General features: G+C 34.9%; 1 protein-coding gene across 1 annotated transcript in view; it reads left to right on the forward strand.

Annotated features, from left to right (window-relative positions):
• Positions 1–22368, forward strand: part of XRN2 (5'-3' exoribonuclease 2) — a 78144-nt gene extending 55776 nt beyond the window's left edge. The window contains exons 28-30 of the mRNA XM_011370835.2: positions 14264–14327; positions 19169–19307; positions 21823–22368. Coding sequence (XP_011369137.1) covers positions 14264–14327; positions 19169–19307; positions 21823–21888 — 269 coding nt within the window. The 3' untranslated portion in view covers positions 21889–22368. The remainder of the gene's footprint in view (positions 1–14263; positions 14328–19168; positions 19308–21822) is intronic.
• The last annotated feature ends 419 nt before the right edge of the window (positions 22369–22787 follow it).

Below are 22787 nucleotides of genomic sequence, written 5' to 3' on the forward strand. Positions count from 1 at the left end.
TTTTTTCAATTCCTGAAATTGTTGATATGATTTGTTTGGGGTTTCATTGAGTTTTTTCAGAAGTAGCATCCTGAAGTCTCTGTCATTTAAGTCGCATATTTCTACGTCTGTAAGCTTATTTTCTGGAGATTTTTCTGTCTTTCTTTCTGAGATGCCTTGTCACCTTGGTTGTTCATGGTGTTTAATGGACTATTTCTCTGCCTGGGCATTAATGGATGTGTATTCTCTTGTTTTTCTAGAAAGAAGATTTATTAAATAAAGGTCTCTCTTTAGCCTGCTGCAAAGAAGGCATTCTTCTTTTGGTTTCCAGTAGGATCTTGGAACCCTAGCAGTTTAGGGAGCGTTTGCTCAGATTCTCCTGGGGCTCCGCGGTGATGGGTCTCGGAGGGTATGGGGGAAGGGCCCCACTGGGTCGTAGGTTTGGGGCTCTGGCTCAGCCTCGGTTTTTCAACGGGCTGGTAAAAATCAGCTGTTGTTTCTCTGTGGTCTGCCCCGCTTCTCCACTTTCTGCCCTGATGACTGGGCCCTCTGGTCAGGTGAGTACAAGCCCCGGCACTTCCAGGCAGAGCTGATCAGGAAAGTTGCCACACCTTCACCCCTCCCCCTCCTCCTACAGGGAGCTCCAGCAGCTGTGAGAGGCAGCTTCTTTATTACTCCCAGTCCACCGCCCCACACTGGGGGTTCTGTCCTGTGGTACCTCTTATGCGCAGATCCCTCGCTCAGATGTGCTGGTTTGTAGTTTGGATGTTTTTTGTTAAGTTTTACATGTTCAGCTTATTGTTGTTTCAAGGGGAAAGATCTAGGGACATCTCTCACTCCGCCATGTTTCCGCCTAATCCAGACTTTGGTTTTATTTTTAAAGGAAATTCTTTCCAGCTATTTCCTTCACCAGGTGCTTATGAGAATTATCTAATATTGATATACTTAACATACATCAATTTTCCTTCTTCCTCAAACAGGGTCAGGGCCATTGTAAAGGTGCTTGCCAACTGCTCGCCGCCGCCCCTACTTCAGTTCTTAATGAAAACCTTGCTGGATAGAGTATTCTTGGCTACCTGTTTTTCCTGTCATCATGTAACTAGCTCTTTTTCTCTTGATGCTTTTAAATCTCTAACTTTTGGAATTTTCATTATGATGTGTCCTGGTGTGGACCTCTTTTGAGTTTCCTGGACTTGAATGTCTGTTTTCTTCACCAGATTAGGGAGGTTTTCAGATATTATTTTTTGAAATAGGTTTTCTGTCCCTTTCTCGTCATCTTCTCCCCCTAGGACCCCTATGATATTTGTTTGTTTGATATTATCCCAGAGGCCCCTTAAACTATCCTCATTTTCTTGAATTTTTTTTTCTTTTTGCTGTTCAGATTGCATAATTTCTAATACCTTGTCTTCCAGCTTTATGACTCATTGTTCTGCTTCATCTTATCTGATACTGATTTCCTCGTGTGTGTGTGTGTGTGTGTGTGTGTGTGTGTGTATTTCAGTTATTGTATTCTTCAGTTCTAATTTTTTCTTTTTATATCATCTCTTTTTTGAAGTTCTCCTGGAATTCACCTTTTCTTCTCCTGAGTTCATTGAGCATCATTATAGGCATTGTTTTAAAGTTGTTATTGGGTATCGTTTGTCTTTGTTACCATTTAGTTCTTTTTCTGGGGTTATTGCCTGTTATTTTCCTGGGAACATATTTTTGTGTCTCTGCATTTTGGCTTTTGTTGTATTCGTTTCTATGAATTACCTGAAACAGCTACCTCTCTTGATCTTGAAGGATTAGCTTTGTGTAGGAATTTACTCTTTGTAGACTGTGTGTCCTGAGTGTCTTTGGCAAGCCAGCCGCACCTAGAGCTGGAGTTGGAGTTGGAGTTGGAACTGGAATGGGCATGGGCCACAGGAAGACCTGGGGGTTGTGCCAGGACCACCTTGGCAGGCCAGTTGGATCTATAGTTTGAGTTGACCCGGGCCGTGGAGAGTCCTGTGGGCAAGCTACGTTAGAGCATCCTTGGTAGATAGGTTGGAGCTGTGTCTTGAACAGGTGTAAGCTGTGGGGAATCCAGCAGCAACACCTACAGTGCAATCTTGAACTGGAAGCTGGCTTAATGACAGACATTGAATGGAGCATTGTTAGATTCCATCTTGATATCTATGGATTTCTATTTTATTCTATTTAGTGTAGCACAGAAGGGGCATAGAATTTAACAGGCCTCTTGTGGAACTACTTGGAGCAGTTTACTTGTCTGCTTTTCTCCAAGTTTAGCAAATATTTCTGAGTATTTCCATATATACATCACTTTGAAAGAACTATGTATGCCCTGAGATTTTACTAGTAAATGGTGAAAGCATTTCTACATTATTGTTAAAGCTGCTCGTTTATTTTTTATTTATTTTATTTTTTTAAATTCCCCCTCCCCCGCCCCTTCCACCCCTGGCCTACAGATGCTGCCGTCTCCTCTTAAGAGCTGGATCTCTGAAGGCGGGGTGTCTCCTCCTACGCGCTCACGGTGCACACCCAGGGCCTGGTGCACCCAGGGGGCCTGGCGCGCCCTGGGTATGGGCCGTGGCTCCACTGGGGTGCGAACCTAGGACCTTCTGTGTGTAAAGCAGATGTGCTAACCAGTACTCTATGGAGCCACCCCTAAAGCTAGCTGTTTATTGACACATTCTTATCAGTTCTTTTTTTTCTTATGGCTCTTTGACATTTACTTCTATCTGTAATGGTATCACAGCTTCCACATAGGAAAAATTGAGATGCAGAGTGCTAGAGCCAGGTAAAATCTCTGTGGATTAGTTTAGCTAGTATTTTGTAGATGATGATTATGAGGAATTTCTGAAGTTATTGCACTGAGTAAACTTTCAGAGGTCTGAAAAGTGGTTTGAGTAGCAGATGCGAAAGAAAGCATGTGCTCTCTGTTAAGCAGATTCCTTTCATCTCGTATTTCCTAGTTAGGACCCCTGCCACCATAGTTTATCTAGATACCATCTAGACAGCTACTTAAATTGTTTAAAGTTTTTTTTAACTTAAATTAGTTTTTTAAATTAATGAATTATATCAGTACTATGACATTATGGGTTTGATGTTTGTTTGTTTTCTAATATACATAAAAATAAGTATAACTATGAAGATAAGTTTCATGGTCCATGTTTCATGGGCCCCCAGAAAATCATCTTGAGTACCACCTGTGGGAAACATACCACACCCTGGGAAACATTGTCTAGATCAGTGGTTCTTAACTTTTAGGAAATCATAGGCTCATATGAGAATCTGTAAAAGCCAGTGATTTTCCCAGAAAAAATCTCAGTGTGGGGTTCATGTAAATCCAGATACTCCATTCGAGGTACCCTTCCAGCCTGTGGAATCCTTTAACAGTAAGAGAAAGAGAAAAGAAATTTCTTAAATTTATCAAGGTTACACGAGAGGTAAAGAATTTCATGCCTTTAGGATCCTGCAATTATATACTTTTTAGTTTGCTTTCTTTGGAAACAGACAATTCTTGTTAGCATCTGGGCATCTTATTTCAACTTGCGGGGTCTTTCCTGCCCTTTATTAGTGTGAGTAACTCCGCATTTGCCGTTATTATAGCCCCTATTAGATATAAATTTTTTACTTACAAAGAAACTTTGATTAGAATCTATTTCATTTAGAACCTCTTTATTTTAACTATGTCATTAAAATAGGAATTATATTCTGTAAAGTAGGGATTGACTTAGAGCAAGTGGCCCTCTCTGCCTGGTGACTTGTAAACATTGAGTCACCTAAGGATTTGAACAACTTTTCAATTGAAATGTGGATGGGAAGAGTAAAAACAAAAAATAAAATCAGCAAGAATGCGATATTTAAATTGAACATACAAAGGAGATTTGGGGTGCTCTGGGCTGAGAGAAAATGAGGTTAGTGTACAGGGCAAGTAGTCAGATGGTATTAAGCTTAGATTAACTGATAGAAAATTAGTCTGGGGACGTATATTGGAACAGATTATAAACGTGGGGAGGCAGATTTTTTTTTCATATTTTTAGTGACATTTAAAATGTATATTAACTGTAGTATATGTTAATTAAGCGAAATGTGGCATATAACAATAAAACTTAAAAAAGAAAGTCACCCATAATTCCATGAACCTGAAATAAGCTTTCCTTTCATTATTGTTCATATTTGCAATTTTTGAAAGTTTAGTTATTATACATGTTTTTGCATATGCTTTTTAATGAACTGTAACATATGTAAATGCCAAATCATAAGTGTACAGTTTGATTAACTTTTATGAAATGAACATACTCAAGTAACCACCACTCCAAAAAATACAAAATTACCAACACCCAAGAAGTTCCCCATTGTGTCCTCTCCCAGGTACTACCTCAGCCCATTAAGAGTAAGCATTATCCTGACTTCAGTATTACAGATTTGTTTTGTTTTGTTTTTAACTTTACCTAATGGAGTCTTATACTATTACTCTCTTTAAAATTTGCTCTCTTTTGTTCAATTATTTCGTTTCTGAGGTTTATCCACGTCATTACTCCCAGCAATAGTTTGTTCATTCTCATTGCTTACAGTATTTCATCATATGACTGTCACCATTTATCTATCCAATGAGTTGATTCTCAGTTTGGGAATAGTACTGCTGTGAAGTTCTTGTGTCTTTGATGCATATGTATAAACATTTCTCATGGGTATGTACCTAGCAGTAGAATTGCAAGGTTGCAATTGTGTGTATGCTCATCTTTAGTGAATGAAAATGCCACACATGATTACCAAATTTCATTCAGCTTATAACAATTTACATTTCTATGACAGTATAGTAAAATTCTAGTTGCTCCACATTCTTACCAGCCTTTGATACTGTCTTTTCGTTTTCAGCCATTCTACTAGGGGGTAATGGTATCTCACTGATGTTTTAATTAGCATCTTCTTGATTACTTAATTACTTAGATGAGCACTTTTCATGTTTATTGACCACTTGTGTGTGTGTGAGCGAGGGAGAGGGAGAGAAAGAGGGAAGGAAGGAAAAGAAGGAGAGAGAGATAGATATAGCCCTGTTTCAGTCTTTTGTCCATTTTTCAGGTTTTTTCTTTTTGTTTTGTAGTTCTTTTACATTCTGCTTATGAGATTATTTTTGTATTGGAAATACATTTTTCCACTTGATAGCTTAACTTTTTACTTTAATTGGTGTCATGTGATGAACAGAAGATTATGCCAACATTTGGGGAACATGGGTGAAGGGCATGTGGGAATTCTTTGTGCTCTTCTTTTAGCTTTTCTGTAAGTCTTGAAATATCACAATTAAAAAATGAGGATAAAAATAAGCATTCCTAGATATTTGATGTGTTTTGGTGTTTTTGTAAGTAATATTATCTTTTAAATTTTGTTTCTAATTGCTTGCTTGAATATACAAATAAAGATGATTTTTGAATATTGACTATATCTACAACCTTACTAAATTTATTCTGAATTTTGTCTGTACTTGTAGATTTTTTTTTTTGCCTACTCAATCATGTCATCTGCAAGCAATGACAGTTTTATTAATCATTTTATAATCTTAATGCCTTTTGGTCTTTTGCTTTATTGCACTGGATAAGATCTTTAGTATAATTGAGCATCCTTGTTTTATTCCCAATCTTAAGGGGGCAAATAGGTAATATTTTACCATTAAATATGATGTTTGTTATGGTTTTTTTCTTCATAGACAACCTTTATTATATTGAGAAATTTGCCTTCTATTTGTTTCTAGTGAATAGTAAATTTTGTCAAATGCTTTCCCTCCATATTTTGAGATGGTAATGGATTTTATTGTTTCATCACATAACTTTTGTTATGTGACGAAATACATGGATTGATTTTTGACTTTTAAACCAACCTGGCATTACTGGGATAATCCTAATTCAGTGTGATGTATCATTCTTTTTTATATGTCACTCCCTTCTGTGTGTCAGTATATTATGGGGTACTTTTTCATCTGTGTAATATGAGAGAGATTAGCTTATAACTTCCCTTTTTCACACATTCTGGCCTCATAAAACAAGTTAGAAAGTGTTTCCTACATTTCCGTTTTCTGTAAGAGTTACTGTGAGATTGTTGTCATGTATTAATCCTTAGAAGAATTCAGTGGTGAAGCCATTTGGGCCTAGCAATTTTTTCATGAAAAGGTTTTTAACTATAGATTCAAATTCTTAAGTAGATACAGGTTATTCTGATTTTTTGTGTTGTTGTTGTTACTTCTTGTGTTGGTTTTGGTAAGCCCCTCATTTTTTTGTATGAATGTGCCATTTATTCTAAAATTTCAGATATATTGCCAAACATTGGTCATGATATACTTTTTCTTGATACTTGATTTATTTTTATTTATGTATTTTTACTTTGCATTTCTTTAAAATTTATTGTTCAATTACAGTTGACATACAATTATATTAGTTTCAGGTTTACAACATGTTGATTAGATATTTATATACCTTATGAAATGATCATCTCAATTAGTGTAGTACCCAGCTGACACCATACATACTTATTACAGTGTTATTGACTATATTCCCTATTGCTGTACTTTACATCCCCATAACTATTTTTAAAACTGGCAATTTGTACTTAATCTTTTTCATGTTTTTCATGTACTCCCCAACCCCTTCCCATCTGGCAACCATCAGTTTGTTCTCTATCTGAGTTTGTTTCTGTTTTGTTTGTTTGTTTATTTTTTTCCACTTAGCATAATACCTTCTGTGCCCATCCATGTTGTCTCAGATAGCAAGATTTTGTTCTTTTTTTGAGTAATATTCTGTAATATGAGTAATATTTCACTGTATATATTTACCGTATCTTCTTTATCCATTCATCTATTGACGGACACTTAGGTTGCATCCATATCTTGGCTGATGTAAGTAATACTACAGCAAACATCAGGATGTATATGTCTTTTTTAGTTAGTTTTTTGGGTTTTTAAAATGTTTTCAATTACAGTTGACATTCAGTATTTATTTAGTTTCAGGTTGTTATTAACACAGTTGTTAGACGTTTATATAATTTCTGAAGTGATTCTCCCCATCGATCTGGTACCCACCTGACACCATACATAGTTGTTACCATATTATTGACTATATTCCCTATGTTGTACTTCACATTCCCTTGACTATTTTGTAACTGCCAATTTGTACTTCTTAATCCCTTCACCTTTTTCAGTCACCCTCCCAACCCTCCTCCCATCTGGCAACCGTCAGTTAATCTGTGAGTTGATTTCTGTATTGTTTGTTCATTTACTTTGTTTTTTTAAGTTCCACATAAAAGTAAAATCATATGGTGTTTGTCTTTTTCTGTCTGATTTATTTCACTTAGTATAATACCCTCTAGGTCCATCCATATTGTCTCAAGTGGAAAGATTTCATTTTTTATGACTAATATTCCATTTATATATATTTTTATATTTTTTATTCACCTGTTTACTTATGGACACTTCGGTTATATTCATATCTTAGTTGTTTTAAATAAAGTTGCAGTAAACATAGGGATGTATATATTTTTTCGAATTAGTGTTTTGGTTTTCTTTGGATAAATACCCAGAAGTGCAGGTGCTGGGTCATTTGGTAATTCTTTTGTAAATTTTTTGAGGAACTTCCATATAATTTTCCATAATGGCTGCACCATTTTGCAACAGTGCATAAGGGTTCCCTTTTCTCTACGTCCTTGCCAGCACTTGTTTTTTGTTGATTTATCGATGATTGCCATTTGACAGGTGTGAGGTAATAAATAGTTCATTGTGCTTTTAGTTTGAATTTCTCTGATGATTAATGATGTTGATCATCTTTTCATGTGTTTGTTGGCCATTTGTATGTCCTATTTGGAGAAATGTCTATTCAGGTCTTCTGCTCACGATTTAATTGGGCAGTTTATGTTTTTGATGTTGACCAGTGTGAGTTCCTGATGTGTTTTGGATACTAATCCCTTACCATATGTATCATTGGCAGATATCTTCTCCCATTTAATAGGTTTTTTCATTTTGTTGATGGTTTCCTTCACCATGTAAAAGCTTAGTTTGATGATATTCCATTTCTTTAGTTTTTCTTTTGTTTCCCTTGCCTGAGGAGACATATCCAAAAAAATATTGCTATGACTGATGTCAAAGAGTTTATTGCCTATGTTTTCTTCCAGAGTTTTATGGTTTCAGTTCTTACATTTAAGTCTTTAATTCATTTTGAGTTTATTTTTGTATGTGACGTAAGCAAGTGGTCTAGTTGCATTTTTTGCATATATTTGCCCACTTTTCCCAGCACCATTTATTGAAGAGACTGCCTTTTTCCCCATTGTATATTCTTGCCTCCTTTGTCTCATGATATATTCTTAATATTTTTTAATGACTAAAAGACTTTAAAATTAATTCCTGGTATTGATAATGTATTCTGTTCCTCTTCTCAATTAGTGTTGCTAGGGCTTATTTAATTTTAATTGGTTTAGTTTTCCTTTTTTTTTCCATTTAACTTTTAGCTTTGTGGGTCCCCCCCCCCCCATTGTATATTGTATATTTGTTTTCATTATTCTCTTCAAGTTTCTTTGGAATTAAATTGCTGTTCTTTTTCTAATTTTTGGAGATGGAGGCAAGTAATTTATTTTTAGTATTTTTTATCTAACATATGCACTTGAGTGCTATAAATTTCCCTGTAATCACTTAGCTCTGTCATATATTCCTTTTGTTTTGTGTCCTGTATTTATCGTCATTCAGTTCATAATATTTTCTGATTTCCATCTTTAAAATTATATACCCATGGATAATTTAGGAGTATATTGCTTAATTTTTAAGCATATACACTTCTTCTAATCTTTTAAAATAGATTCCTTTCTTAATTTAATTGTAAACTCAATTTCTACAAATGATATTGCTGGATGAAAAGGTATGTTGAATTTCTGGACTTTTGGTTAAAATTACCATATTAATCTCCAGTAAGAGGTTTACACGTTATGTAACAGCAGATGAGAATTTCTAATATCTCAACTCCCATCAATACCAAGGATTATCAGTTTTTAAATGTTCTTGCTAATTTGATAAGGAAGAATGTATCTTTGTCTTAAGCTATGATTTTTTTAAATTGCTGCTTCGATCACATTTTTACTAACCAGTTTTCTTTCATAGCCTGTTTTTGTTTGTCTAGCTAATTAATTTGTTTGCAAGTCTTTTTCTTTATTTATAAGAGCTTTTTAAAGCTCTTTTTAAGCAGAAGATTGCATAGTCACATCTTTCTAGAATCACAACTCTCTTGGCTGTGGAAAAGACTTGGTGGTGGTTCTAGTTAGAGAAAAATAATGAAGGTCAGAAGTGATCTGTGGCAAAGTAGTTTCAAAGTGGAGAAAATGGGAGAAGAGAAACTGAAGGACTGTATAATTGAATGTGATGAGGGAAAGAGAAGATACAAGATGAGGATCATGAGTGCACTGTGGACACCTGGGGGACTAATAAGGCCTTTAACAGAATTTGGAAACCCCGGAAGTTGAAGTAATATGGAAGAATATGATGAGTCTGATTTTTGTGGAGGTTGAAGTGCTGAATACATTGAAGTCATCTGCCAGGAGTTAGTAATATGGATCTAATACTTGCTCAAGAGAGAAGATGTTTAGAGAGAGAAAATTAGGAATTATCTGCATATATGCCAGAAATGTAAAAGTTCAAGAAGGATTTGGATAGGTTAATGAATTTTAATTGCTGTTGGTTATAAGAGAACCTAGAAAAGTTTGGGGTTGTGAGGTTAGACCTCCTTGAAGTCAGCCATGTCATATCACAAATTATTCCCTGATAACCTTTGTAAGAGATATATATATTAGATAAGTAATCGGCCTAAATGGTTATTACTGGATAGTAAATGGTCACAGTTGTGTGATAAGCCCCCAGACAAATGCTCCCAACTGTCAAGAAAGGAAATCGTACTTTTTGTGATGTTTTCCCCAACACTCTTTATACATTTCAACATATGATTTGCCTTTTGTTTTCTTTTAGTTTACTGTCATTAAGTGTGCCATTTTCTGGCACATTTATTTCATGGTCTTTTGTGACCTCTGGATTTCATATTTGTGCAAACAGAATTAATCCCTGAATAACTGTCAGTCCATCCATCCATATCTCTCATGTCTATATCCTGTTGTAATTTTTATCTGATCCCTTATATTTATATACTTTCTGAATACTAAATCTTTTAGGATAATATTATCCTTTTAAAGAGGACAATGATTTCAGATATTTTAACCAAGACCTTTTCTTATTTTTCCATATTTGTCAAGATATTTAACTACCAAAATGCATGTATTAAGTATGTTTATTTTTTCTTCCTGTCTTAATTAGATGTGTGTATTAATTCTAAACTTTCAAAATGTCGAACGTTTCAAATCCTTAATCCTGCCTTCTTGAAAAACCCTAAGCTCTTTGAGCCTCATGGTTGAGCCTTCTGAACCAGAGGAAGTGGTTCTCCTCTGGTCCTTCTGAAAGAGCGAAGTTACCTCAACCCACAGCACAAGTGCATGTGAAATTTGGAGAAACATGTAGTGGGGAGTGGTTAAGAAAGCTTATCCTGTCCCTCAATAGCCTTGTGACCTCAGGCAGGTTTTTGTCATTACTCCCATTTTCTCACTTTTAAAATGGTACAGAGAATACCCATCTCACAAAATACTCACAATAAATGAGTTTAAGCACTTGAAACAGTGCTTGACACATAGTCAATACCATGAAAGTCTTACACAAGTGATAAAAAGATCTGGCTTCCTTTTTATAGAATTTTGAATTTTAAAATTTGGTCAGAAATAGTTGTAGTAAAATTGATATCTAAACCATTTAAACAATCTATTTTTAGTATCATAGCTATTTTCTTTATATGGTGCAAAATTACACTTAAGAAAGGCCATTTGGTCAAACTACAAACTCTGTTAAATATCTGCCTTAGGTGTTTCTTACTGTTGGCCTTTGATTTGTCTTTGATGTGTCAGTGTTTGGCTGATGAGTAATTGTCTGTTTACTGATAACTTTTTGGAGTCAAGTGCGGACAAGTACTCAGTGTGAATAAAGCATTTTGTTTCTACAATCCAAAGAACCTGAATGTCACTTCTTTTAATTTCAGCCAGTAAACTGCCAGTTAGCCGCATTTGAAAAGTGATTTTTGATTAGTGCAATCAGTAAACATGGAGTCTTTTCTGTGGTTGCCACACTGATTAGGTAAATTGTCACTTGAGTTATTGGAGAAGGCTTGGTTTGTGTGGCCTTAGAGCTCTAGAAAAGGGATAAGTTTTTAAAGACCAAAGGAAAAATTAACTCATTTTTCCTCTCTCGCCTGTACCTTTCTGAAGTGCAATTCACTATCTCAGAATTTTTTTTCTCCCTCTCAAATGGATCTTCTTTTAGAGCCATACAAATGAATGATAATAAGTTTGTTTTACCTTCTACTTCATTACTTATCAGCCAGGAAATATTTCTGCTTTATGAATACTTAAGGGCTATATATGTTTTGCTCAGAGCCACATGAAGAGATTTGTTTAAAGGTAGCCTTGAAGTTTGTCTTTGATCCTTTGGGTTTTTGTTTTTTGGTTTTTTTTGGATCGAAAGCAAGAGGTTTTTAATAATTAAGTAATACACTTTTTTTAAGTCTTGCAAGATGACTAGATTTTAACAAAGAACTATAGTTTTTGCATGTGCTAAGTCTGTTTATGTGAAAAAATTATTCTGGAGGCGAGAAATAGTAAAAGCAAAATCAAGTGGGAAGTACCTAGCATACTAGTAGTGATAGAATAGGAACTTGTGCCATTTTTCTAGGTACTTATAGGTGTAATAGGTAGACGGTTGAATGGTGCCCCCTCTCCAAAAAAAGATTTATACTTAGTTAACTTTACATTCCAATTCTACTTAGAAGTATTGGTATGTTTAATCTAACGTGTAGTATATTTGAATCTAATGAATATGTACTCCTGATGATTTCCTGTACTTGTACTGTTCCTAGGAGAAAATATACAAGCTTTTTTTCTGCTTTTGTTTTTCATAAAATATTAAGGTAAGTACTCAGGGAGGCTTTTCTTCATGCAGATGTGTCTTTTTTTATTATCTTCATTCAATTTTAAATTTATTAGGGATCCTGTGTAGAAGCTTCTGTTAAGTGCTTCCACATGGAGAGTATGTATTCTCCACATGGAGAGTATGTACCACATATAAAGAGATACCATAGAACCAGAATCATAGAATTAAATCTTAATGGTAAAAGGATGTTTCAAAGGTGACCACAGTGATTCTGGGACATGTGAAGTACAGAGCTAGACAGGAGTCTGAATGAAATTCACTGTATTTCTTTTGACTTTTATTATATTAGCTAATTTTGTATACGTAAAACACTAAAACAAAATACTTCTGTAACATTTAACCAGTTTTCACTAACCTAATATCTGAATAGCCCAATGGACTTCAAGTTGAACAAGTTGAACAAAGTAATGATACGAAAAGTAGCCCAAATGTCAATTTCACTTTTTTATTATATTGCTTTCTCATAAATGGTAGCTTACCGAAAATTATGTAATGTGGTTAGGTAAGTATATCTTGAGTTTTTTCATAGAAATAAGCCACACAGATGAAATGATGACTGTCTTCTAAGAATATCTGGTTTTATCTCCTGTCATTATGATTTTCTGATAGTGTATAGTCTGTAGTAGTGATTCAGAAGTTATTCTGGGCCTAGACTAATGATCCCTGATCCCTTCTTCCCTGTTTTCTGTGGATTCTGTGATGATTAGCTTCCTGAGTTTCCATTCAGGTTTAAATATCTAATGACCACCGTGAATCCTCTTCAGCATTGTTCCTCAGTTTGACTGCTGCTAGTTTGGTTTTTAAGAGATAAAAAGGGGACTTAATTCAAATCAACTAGAGATGCCACCTTTCTTTCAATTGAAAATGGGATTCTTCTCGGAAATAACGGTGATGAAGGCTCCCCCACCCCCCGCCCCCATACCTTTCCAAGAGAGGCATCTCGTGAGTTTGGCTGCCACTGACCAAGGGGCAGCGGGCTGTACTAGCTGCAGATGCCACTCTTCATGGCTGCTTCCCCAGGGGTAGTTTGTCCATTTAGGAAACTTCTTCAGCCTGGCATTGTCAGCCGTGTTGAGGTAAGAGGAAGCCCTGGAGCAGAAGTAGCCAGTTGTTTCACTCTGGAATAATTATGAGCAGCTAGGTACTTTACCCATTCCATATTCTCCTTTGTGGGAGCCTTTTAAAGAACAATCCTATTTTTTTTTAAATGTAAACCCAGATAGCATTTTTTTTTTTTTTTTTTGGTTTCTAACCAGATAAGCTTTCATTTCTTCTTTCCTTTAAGAGAGTAATTTTGAAAAGCATGTTTCTAGTTTGTGTTTCCATTAAAATGTGAGCCTGAATACATTATGGTAAGCCTTGTTGTTCTTGGGTCTCACTAGTCTGGAGAAGGTTACTGTCCTCACACAGTGAACTCATTAGACAACTCCTGGAACCAGCTGTTTTATTTAGGTCACACATAGACCGTGCTGAAAGGTGGCCGAGGTGACTATAATACTGGAGACCTGACGGTTGATTGATACCAACCTGCTAAGCTACTAACCACCCCTGCTGACTGGTGTTGTGGGATGTTCCTTTAATCCTGCTTACGTAGAGGAGTAACAGCTATTTAATTGTTTCTTACAGTTAGATGTTTCTAGTTCAGTTTTGTGTTAAGGGAAGAGTTTGACTGTCAGCAAACAATAAAAAAGTGGATGGTCCCTTTATTAATACATCTTCCTGGCCTGTGTTGGAGAAATTGTGTGCTTCTGCTTTTTGTTACAATAGCTAGGCAAGTCAATGTTCTTTTCCAGTTTACACATTTAGGGAGAAAATTTCAGGGTTTCTTTTAAAGTTACTATATGTTCACTTTGTATTTATAGAAAAAACCTAAATCCCTTACTTTTACACAGCATTTAAAATATAAATATAAAATATATATATATACCTTTATATACACACACACACACACACACACACACACACACACACACACACACACACACGGCAAAAGAGAGAGAAATGTGTGTTTTTAATGACCACGGTTACTAAAAGTGTTTTGTTACCAAAAGAAAAATAATAAAATGAACAATTTTACTGACCCTGTTGTTTTTATATCTTTTTACATTTCCATTGTGAGTAATTATGCTAGTTTATTTAGTTTATATTGTCTCAATTTTTTTCAAAAACTTCTTATTATTAAATGTGTGGGTAACTGAATAGTGATTACTTTTAAAAATTCTTCTGTTTAACCCTTCCCTGTTTGTTTTCCAGATATGAGGCCCCAGGATTCCTGGCGAGGTCCTCCTCCTCTTTTCCAGCAGCAAAGATTTGACAGGTAATAAGCAAACATCACTTTTAAATACTTTTCCACATCAACATTTGAGGTTTGGGCTTTTTCCATGGTTTGAAATATACTTCCTTTCCCCTAAACAGTTTCTCTTTTGCCTGTCCTTTAGGAAAATAGATGGTTAACACCTTGAAGTAAAAGGCTTGTGTTTATATACTCTTCTGCTTTTCTTGGTTCTTGGCCTTTATTTTATTGAAGTTTTTGAGGTGCTCTGAAAAATGCAACACAGAGAGCTTAAAATTGTATTAGGTTTTGGTAAGGCTAAACAAATTTCTTTTTAGAAGGGTTGTGCAGCTTAATGAGGCATAACTAATGGTGTTCCACTTTTATCATTTCTGTGCCGGCAACACAGCATTAGTACAGACCGACCATTGATTCTTGCTGCAAACCTCTTGAAGTCCTAATCAGCTTCTTTGGTACAACTTTTTCAGGACTGACAAGCCTATTGTAGGGCAGTGTCACTGTAGGTCAGTAGTTATTAGTTGCCAGTGAAAACAGTTTCTTTAACTACTTAAGACTGAACTGAATTAAACGCAGAGGGGACTCAGTAGAGGATTATGGGATCTGCAGTCTAATAAGTACCACGGACTAGGAAGGATGTGACATGGTTTAATAACAAGAGATGTTTGACATGTGTTCTTTCATTGATAAGTTGTGTGCTTCTAAGTCAGGTGGTCTCTGCACAACAAGACAGCTAGGCATGCTATGAATAATTATATTAACATCTGTAGAATGATTTTTTTAAGAGACAGCTTTAAAATCTATCATTTTACGCTGGTTTTGCCAGCCTTAGTTAGTGATAAAATGAATTAAACCCGTCATGTAAGGCTTCCTTCTTTGCCTTCCCAGTTCTAATCTGTTTTGTTTCCCTCTCCTCTAGCATTTTAGCAGTCTGAACTGTTCACATCTGAAATAAAGTGTTCTTATGTACAGGATTTTAAACGATGCTTCCCTTTTAAGAAAACTTTCTTTAGAGACTCCAAAACGTCATTATTTTCTTCAAAAAGATAAAAGAAATTATGTTATTCAATTGTTTATTGATAGTATCAACTATTTAGTGCAAGCTGCATTTTAAACTTAAGACAACTGATAATGCCTGTGTTTGTTTTGTTTTCAATATAAGTACTCAAAGCACATCATATGTACTACTTCAGCATCCTCAGACTAGCACCATTTCCAAACAAATTAAATGAGTAAAGGGTAATTTTTTTCTAATTTATGTATTATCACATTAGAGCTGATATTTTAAATATCAGCTCCACGTTTGTCAAGTTTGATTTTAACACTTGGTTTCCCACTTGGTTGCTTTCTTTTTAATTATTAATAATTGCTGACATTGATCGTCTGCTTACAGAGTGTCAAACTGTACATAACATGCTTTTAGAAACATGACTTTGTTTATTCCTCCTAGCAACCTTTAAAGTAGATGTTATTTTTACAGATGAGGAAACTAAGGCACACAGAAGTTTAGTAGCTTACCAGTACTATTCTTACTACTAAGAAACTTCTCACTTGAACAAAATTCATCAGAATACTTACTTGGAAAATAACATTATGGTAAAGCCATAGGGACTTCAAAGGATGTAAAGGATCTACAAAGGATTTTTTCCCAATAGCTTTCCTTTCCTTTGCACATTCAAAGTTTTTCTAAGATCATCACCATTGTCCTGACTTTTGTTCTGCCCTAGCCAAGTATTGGTATTATCCTGATTGACTTTGTGAACCCAGCCAATTAAGGACAAGTTTTGTGGGACATTTTTGGTTTAGTTTTAGTCAGAAACTTAAAATCATGCCTTAAAAGTTCAATGTGAGCATAATAGAATTTTGTCTTATGTCTTAAAATCATGGTCATTTAAGAAATACACCATTTATTCATAAAACTGGCTATTCTAAATTTCTCCATTAGTTTATTAACAAATATAGTACATCACTCATTTCTGTAGCACTTGTCATTCTAACTATTCCAACCTTGTAAGACATAGAGGAGAAAATATAAACTCAGTCATTTTGATTTTGCCGAGATGTCACAACTAGTAAGTAGTAAAATTCTTACTAGAACCAGGTATTACTAATTCTAAGTTCAGTACTTTCTACTGTACTATTTTGAATTTTTGGTTGAGAACCCCATAGAAAAGAAAATTTTGAATATTCCTTTTTTCTAAACTACACTGTTTTTTGAATTATTTCCTATTTTGAAATAGTATTTATAATTCATATATTCATTTCACTTAAAAATACAACAGGAACATCCTCCCCCTTGTTTCCCCACACAAAGACAACCTAGTGTTAATAGTGTTAATGGTTATGCATAGATGTTCAGCATTTGAATCCTCTGTATCACTTGAGTTCTGCCCCATTATTTGTTTTCTTGCCAATTGAGGGCTTCTCTTTTCTGGCCATATTCAAGGTGGCCATTTAGTTTTTAACTTATGGGTGTTAAGCTCAGTTAGTTTTGAAAAATCTTAAAAACTAATTTGCCATATGAATAAATTAAAGACACCCAAATTGGTAATAGTTCATATTGCCAGCTGCTTTCAAAAACAGTAATTTAGAAACTTAATATTGTTGCTATCCACGATGCCAAATGCCTCAAATAAGTTGCCTCAATTGATAGCTGCTAATTTAAAATAGTTAAAATGTGTTGACCTCAATGCTTCCATCCCAGATTTAAAATGTATTTTCCAAGGCAATTTTCATTTTGTAAGTATTTATAAGTTAATATAATTAATATAAAAATATGATAAACTTGTGGAATATTCAGGCCTTTCTGCCTATAAAGAGCGGGGAAAAAGTACATGTCCCTCTTCCTTTGTTCTTTCTGTTTAATTTAAATTATTTTATAAAAATTATCTTTGTCAAAAACATTTTAAGCAATCATTTCAAACAAAAAGGAGAACTTTGTGTTTTAAACAGTCGCTTTGTTTCTAACATATTTTTAGAACAAAATAATGTAAAATTACATTTATAATGTATATTATCTATGCCAGCAGATTCTCCTGTAACTCGGTTGAGTGGATTTATTATTGTAAAATTGAAAAGAAAAATTGATCACAGTTAATACAATGTGTGAGTTCATTTTTGGCCAGTGATTTTTGTGTTAATGGCCCAGTTTTGTTGAGGCTTTTTGGTACAGCACAAATCTTAACCTTCATTTCTGCAGAGACCAGAAGAGACCATTCCTGTCTCAGCACACAGAATTGTCATTGCTGATGAGGCATTCTTGCTAAAATATATTTGTACTAATAATCAACCTGGAAAATAAGAGGCCTGAACATATTCTTTCTGAAATATAGATTTTTTTATTTTATTTCGATTCTCTAATAGCAAATTATATTTTAGAGGTCAGTTTTCACCAATAAGTGAAGAATAGCATTGCTTTTCTAGAGTTCTTCATTCAGAGAGCTATTCTTTAAGCCATCACACAAAAATAATCATCTTTGGTTTTTTGTTTTTTGTTTTTTTAAAAAGGCAAGCTCCAAATGAAGGGAAGAGAATAGGGGGTCGAGAGGATGGACTCAGGCTTGAATAACTATGAGAAGAATACATTACCCAATGAGGAATAGCATTGCTTTTCTAGAATTCTTCAGAGAGCTGTTCTTTAAGCCATCACACAAAAATAATCATCTTTGGTTTTTGGTTTTTTGTTTTTTAAAAAAAAGGCAAGCTCCAAATGAAGGGAAGAGAGTGGGGGGTCGAGAGGATGGACTCAGGCTTGAATAACTATGAGAAGAATACATTACCCAATGAGCCCAACTTTGGGCTTTTCCCCCCTAAGATCTAGGGAGTGAAATTCATATGCTGATACAGTTAAAGCTAATACCAGCTAGTCAGTGCTTTAGCAAACTTTGTTTTATTGTAATTCCTCCTAACATCTTTAATGGCCCCAAAGCTTCTAATGTTAAAATATACTGGAGAATTTTGCTTCTGTTTATTATTTGTAGTAAATTAAAGTTGAAGAAATGCCTCAAGGAGAAACTTATGTCTTAAATGGTGATTGCCTTTAGGTGTCTTTGCTACATTGTTTATGTGACAGTTTTAAATTATGATTTCATACCTCATACCTGTTGCTTTGTATCTGCAAAGTTAAAATAAGTGCTTGAAGACAATTAAAACATTTCTTTTGACTAGTAATCTGGGCTGGCAAACTGGGTTATAATAGCTGTTGAATCTGTGTTCTCATGTAAACTGTACACCAAATGCCAGTCAGTCCATGCCAATTAGTGCTCATGTTGCTAGGTCACCATGGTCAATTGAAAGCTGCATCAATAGAACTTGAAAAGGTTTCCTCCCGATCAGACCTTCTGACATATTGAGCAGAATAATGGATGGGAAAAAAAATAGCCAAGTCCCCTACCCTAGATTCAAAATACTCAGCAGTAAGAATTCATTTGCAACCTGCAATTAACTAGAAAGAATGGACTCCAAGAACGAGTCTGGACATTTTTTAAAATAAAGCCTCATTCTCTTGTCTTGTACATATTTACTCTTTGGATAGCATCTTAAATGTAGCCAACTTGGAGATCTTGGATCCAAATCTTTATGTGACTAAAAGGAAATTTCACAATTGAAAATGAGCAAAATATTTTTTTAAAGTCAGACCTTTCTAAATCAAGTTTTAAACATCCTTTTTAATAAATGCTGCTACCTCATGAACCATATTAGACTACACTGGATATGCGGTACATGAAAGCTACCCTGATACTATATATCTCATAATACAAATGCAGCAAAATTGGATTATCTTAAAATTGAGATGAGACCTGCCGGTTTTAGGCTTTTGACTATATAACATGCCTGACTTCTAATGCATACATGATGTTTTTCCACAGAGGCGTTGTGGCTGAACCTCTGCTGCCATGGAACCGTATGCTCCAAACCCAAAATGCAGCCTTCCAGCCAAACCAGTATCAGATGCTAGCTGGACCTGGCGGGTATCCACCCAGACGCGATGATCGTGGAGGGAGACAGGTGATACAATGGGCTATGGAATGAAAAGCAAACAGTTCACTTTGTACTTAGCTATGCCTCTCAGGACTCTTTATTTTCTTAAAAGTATTTTTGGATAAGATATTGATAGAGTAGCTCAGCTGAACTTGGGTCCCTCATTAAAAATGTATATAGGGTGGTGAGTATCTGCCTCACTAAATAGGTTATATCTTGAAGATGCTGAAGAATTTCCAGACGAAAAGCCCTTTTAATCATAGCAGTTAGTGATATTTAGCGTAAATGTGGTCAGTCACTGAAAGAAATTGTTTATCCTTTAAAGATACTGCTTTTTGCTTTAATACAAAAGAGACCTTTCGTAATAGATGATAAATTCCTAGAAGCTGAAAGCAGGAATCTACCTTTTCAGTTGTTAGCTGTATTCATCTTAGAAGTCTCCTGTCTTGATTCATGTATCTCTCCTCATGGAAAGAAATCTCTCCTTCATAAAAAAAAAAAAGTCCATATAATTTTATACCAAATTAAAACACCTATATATTTAATGAGTATAATAACTCCTATACAGATTTAGTTAGATGTAAGCTTCATGTCTTTCTCTTTATAGCTTTCCTTTTTAGCAATATTTAAGACTGTTGTTTATTTGCTTCATTCTCTTTGTCCCTTAGTCATTTGACACTCAATCCAGTATTTACATGTTCTTTAATCAAATCCTTGCCAGAGTACAGGATTGGAATTTTGTGATTCAGAGTGTGTGGTGTTTGTGGAGTTTGGCACCTGCAGTGATGTGAAGTAGTTTTAAATTGCTTACCTGGTGTTGACCTACAGGCCTTTTTCAGCGCTTCAAATATTAATTTTGTAACTCAAATACTTGCTATATAACCCCTTGTTCTGACAGCTAAGAAAAATAAGAAATCTTCTGATAGCTAAGAAAAAATTTTTTTACTTTTTTTTAGTCGTATAAGTCTCTGTTCACTTTACCAGAAAATAATCATCTTGTCTTCTGAGAAGTTTTTGTTACAGTTCATTAGAATCAGTTCATAGAATTTTACTTTGAATATTGTCAGCTCAGGACCTCTAAGTATCATATCATAGACTGAGACTGTTTATACTAGTAAAGTCAATGATACTAGGCAATATAAATAATGAGTATTATTGAAATGAGGACATACTTATAACTAGAAGACACCTTGGAGAATGTTTACTTCAGTCACCTTATTTCCCCAGTTAGGAACTAAAACCCTAAAACACTTGCAGTTTGGCTGCAGAGCTGGGGACATCTGTACTTCTGACCCAGTTTATTGTCTTTCCTGTTTCCTTCAGAGATCTTTCCTTTAAAGGAGCTCTCTGCTGTTAAAAAAGGTGACATTCTTAGTCTCTTAGGAGATGAAAACCAATTGTAAATTTATAATTCTTCTAGGACTTTTTGGAAATATATTTCTTTTTCTCAGTCTCTTTTTTCCACTGATTTTTATGAAATTGCAGTTTTTGAAGCACCGTTAAATTGTAACAGTTCATTGTTAAAAATATAATTATGACTTCACTATATTTTTAGTGGTTTATATGACTAAACAAGGCCTTAGCCTAAATTGTATCTTTGAAGGGCCTGTACACAATCATAATTTAAACCAGAAGTCCCCTAACACCGGCCCCCGCCCCGGTTTATGGCCTGTTAGGAACCAGGCTGTGCTGCAGGAGATGAGCAGCAGGTGAGCTAGTGAAGCGTCATCTACATTTGCAGCCGCTCCCCAGCGCGCTCGCATCACCACCTCAGCTGCACGTCAGATCATCAGACATTAGATTCTCATAGGAGCACCAGTCCCTGGTGCCAAAAAGAGTGGGGCCCACTGATTTAAACTAATGAAGTACTCTGAGAGACAACATGAGGCAGGGTCCATTTTAGAATCTTGGAAGCCTGGAAAGGGAATTGTGATGGAAGAGGTGTCAAATTTCTCTTATTTTGTACATAAATATTATTTGTAAGCACACTAGGTTACGTAATGAATGTCACCAGTAATCGATTATGTAATAACCTAATGTGTTACTTAATGCTCTAGTGTGTTTAGCTAAACAAAAAAAAAATCTAAAAGTAATAGTTAATCAGGCCTTAACTGACTCAGCAAGCTCACGCCTTGATTAAGCAAACTGACTTTCCTAGTGTAATGTGTCTAAAGATGATGTAAGCACCTTACCACAATATGGCTTGCTGGAAGTGGTAGAGAATATTGAGAACCACAAGTGTTTTTACACAAAACATTGTAACTATAGTTCATTTGTGTGTATTTTAAGGAACTTCTTAATAGCCTGTTAAGGCTCGTTTGGTTCGTTGTCAGTAACAGCATTTGTGGTAGTGTACCACTTTGCGCCAAGCTTTGTATATAGATGTGGACCAAAAGCACCTATGTATGTATGGAGGCTTTCCATGTGATATACCTTTAAGACATTTACCTTCTTGATGGTGTGTTTTTCCATTGAGGTGTAAAATTAATTTCTTTGCAGGAGTGTTAATCCAGAAAATAAATTCTTGCATTTTTTTTTTCAGGGATATCCCAGAGAAGGAAGAAAATACCCTTTGCCACCACCCTCAGGAAGATACAGTTGGAATTAGGCTTTTGTAAAGCTTTCCCAGATCCTTTCATCATTCTACAATTTTATGCTATTTGTGGAAAGATTTTTTTCTCAAGTAGTAGTTTTTAAGAAAACTACAGTACTTTGTGTATTTCTTTTAACTGTGTATATTTCTACTAATCTGATCACACTGTTTTATGTTGCTTTCCAAAGATGTGTATTGCAAAATATGGTGGATCTGAATTTATTATTGCTTATAAATCACTTTGATGGAATAGGAATACTGGTTTTTCATTATGGTTAAAAATCAAACCAGCTGTGGATTTCAAAACGTAATGTATTCTAGATCATCTAAGATCCATGCTGATTTTTAATGCACAAGAATTAGGTATGAACTCTTGAGCTATAACCCTCAGCCAACCAGAGTATATATTGTTCAGTATTTCTTTGGAAACATTTCACTAATGTACTTGTCTTATGGAAATTTCTGGACTTTAGTAAAAAAAAAAAAAGTTTAAAACTCTGGTCTCTTGTATTCTTATTTATTTACAGTATTTCAACTCTGAAAATCTTGGCCAAGCATGTTGATTTTTTTTCATCAATTTTTGAGAAAACAATTCATTTCTACAATTTGATGTCAAAAGAAAAATCAGTGATGTTAAAAAGATATGCTCAGCAAAACAACTCAACTAACCCATATATTAGTATGTCTGTCAGCTACTGGTTTGGCAACTATACAATCTTTGTGAGCATACATTATTTACATTTTACAAGTTCCATGTAGACTCCAGTTTTAAAGACTTAAAAATCTTTAAGAAAAGTGAAAAGTTCAATTCATAGCTAAATAATCTATGTTCCTTAGCATATATTTTGCATTGTTTCATAATAGATTCCAATTTGTACTCATTTTTTTGTTGTTTCCTTAAATTTCCTTAAATT

Source organism: Pteropus vampyrus, unplaced genomic scaffold (genome assembly GCF_000151845.1).
Source record: "Pteropus vampyrus isolate Shadow unplaced genomic scaffold, Pvam_2.0 Scaffold7, whole genome shotgun sequence".
NCBI lineage: Eukaryota > Metazoa > Chordata > Mammalia > Chiroptera > Pteropodidae > Pteropus > Pteropus vampyrus.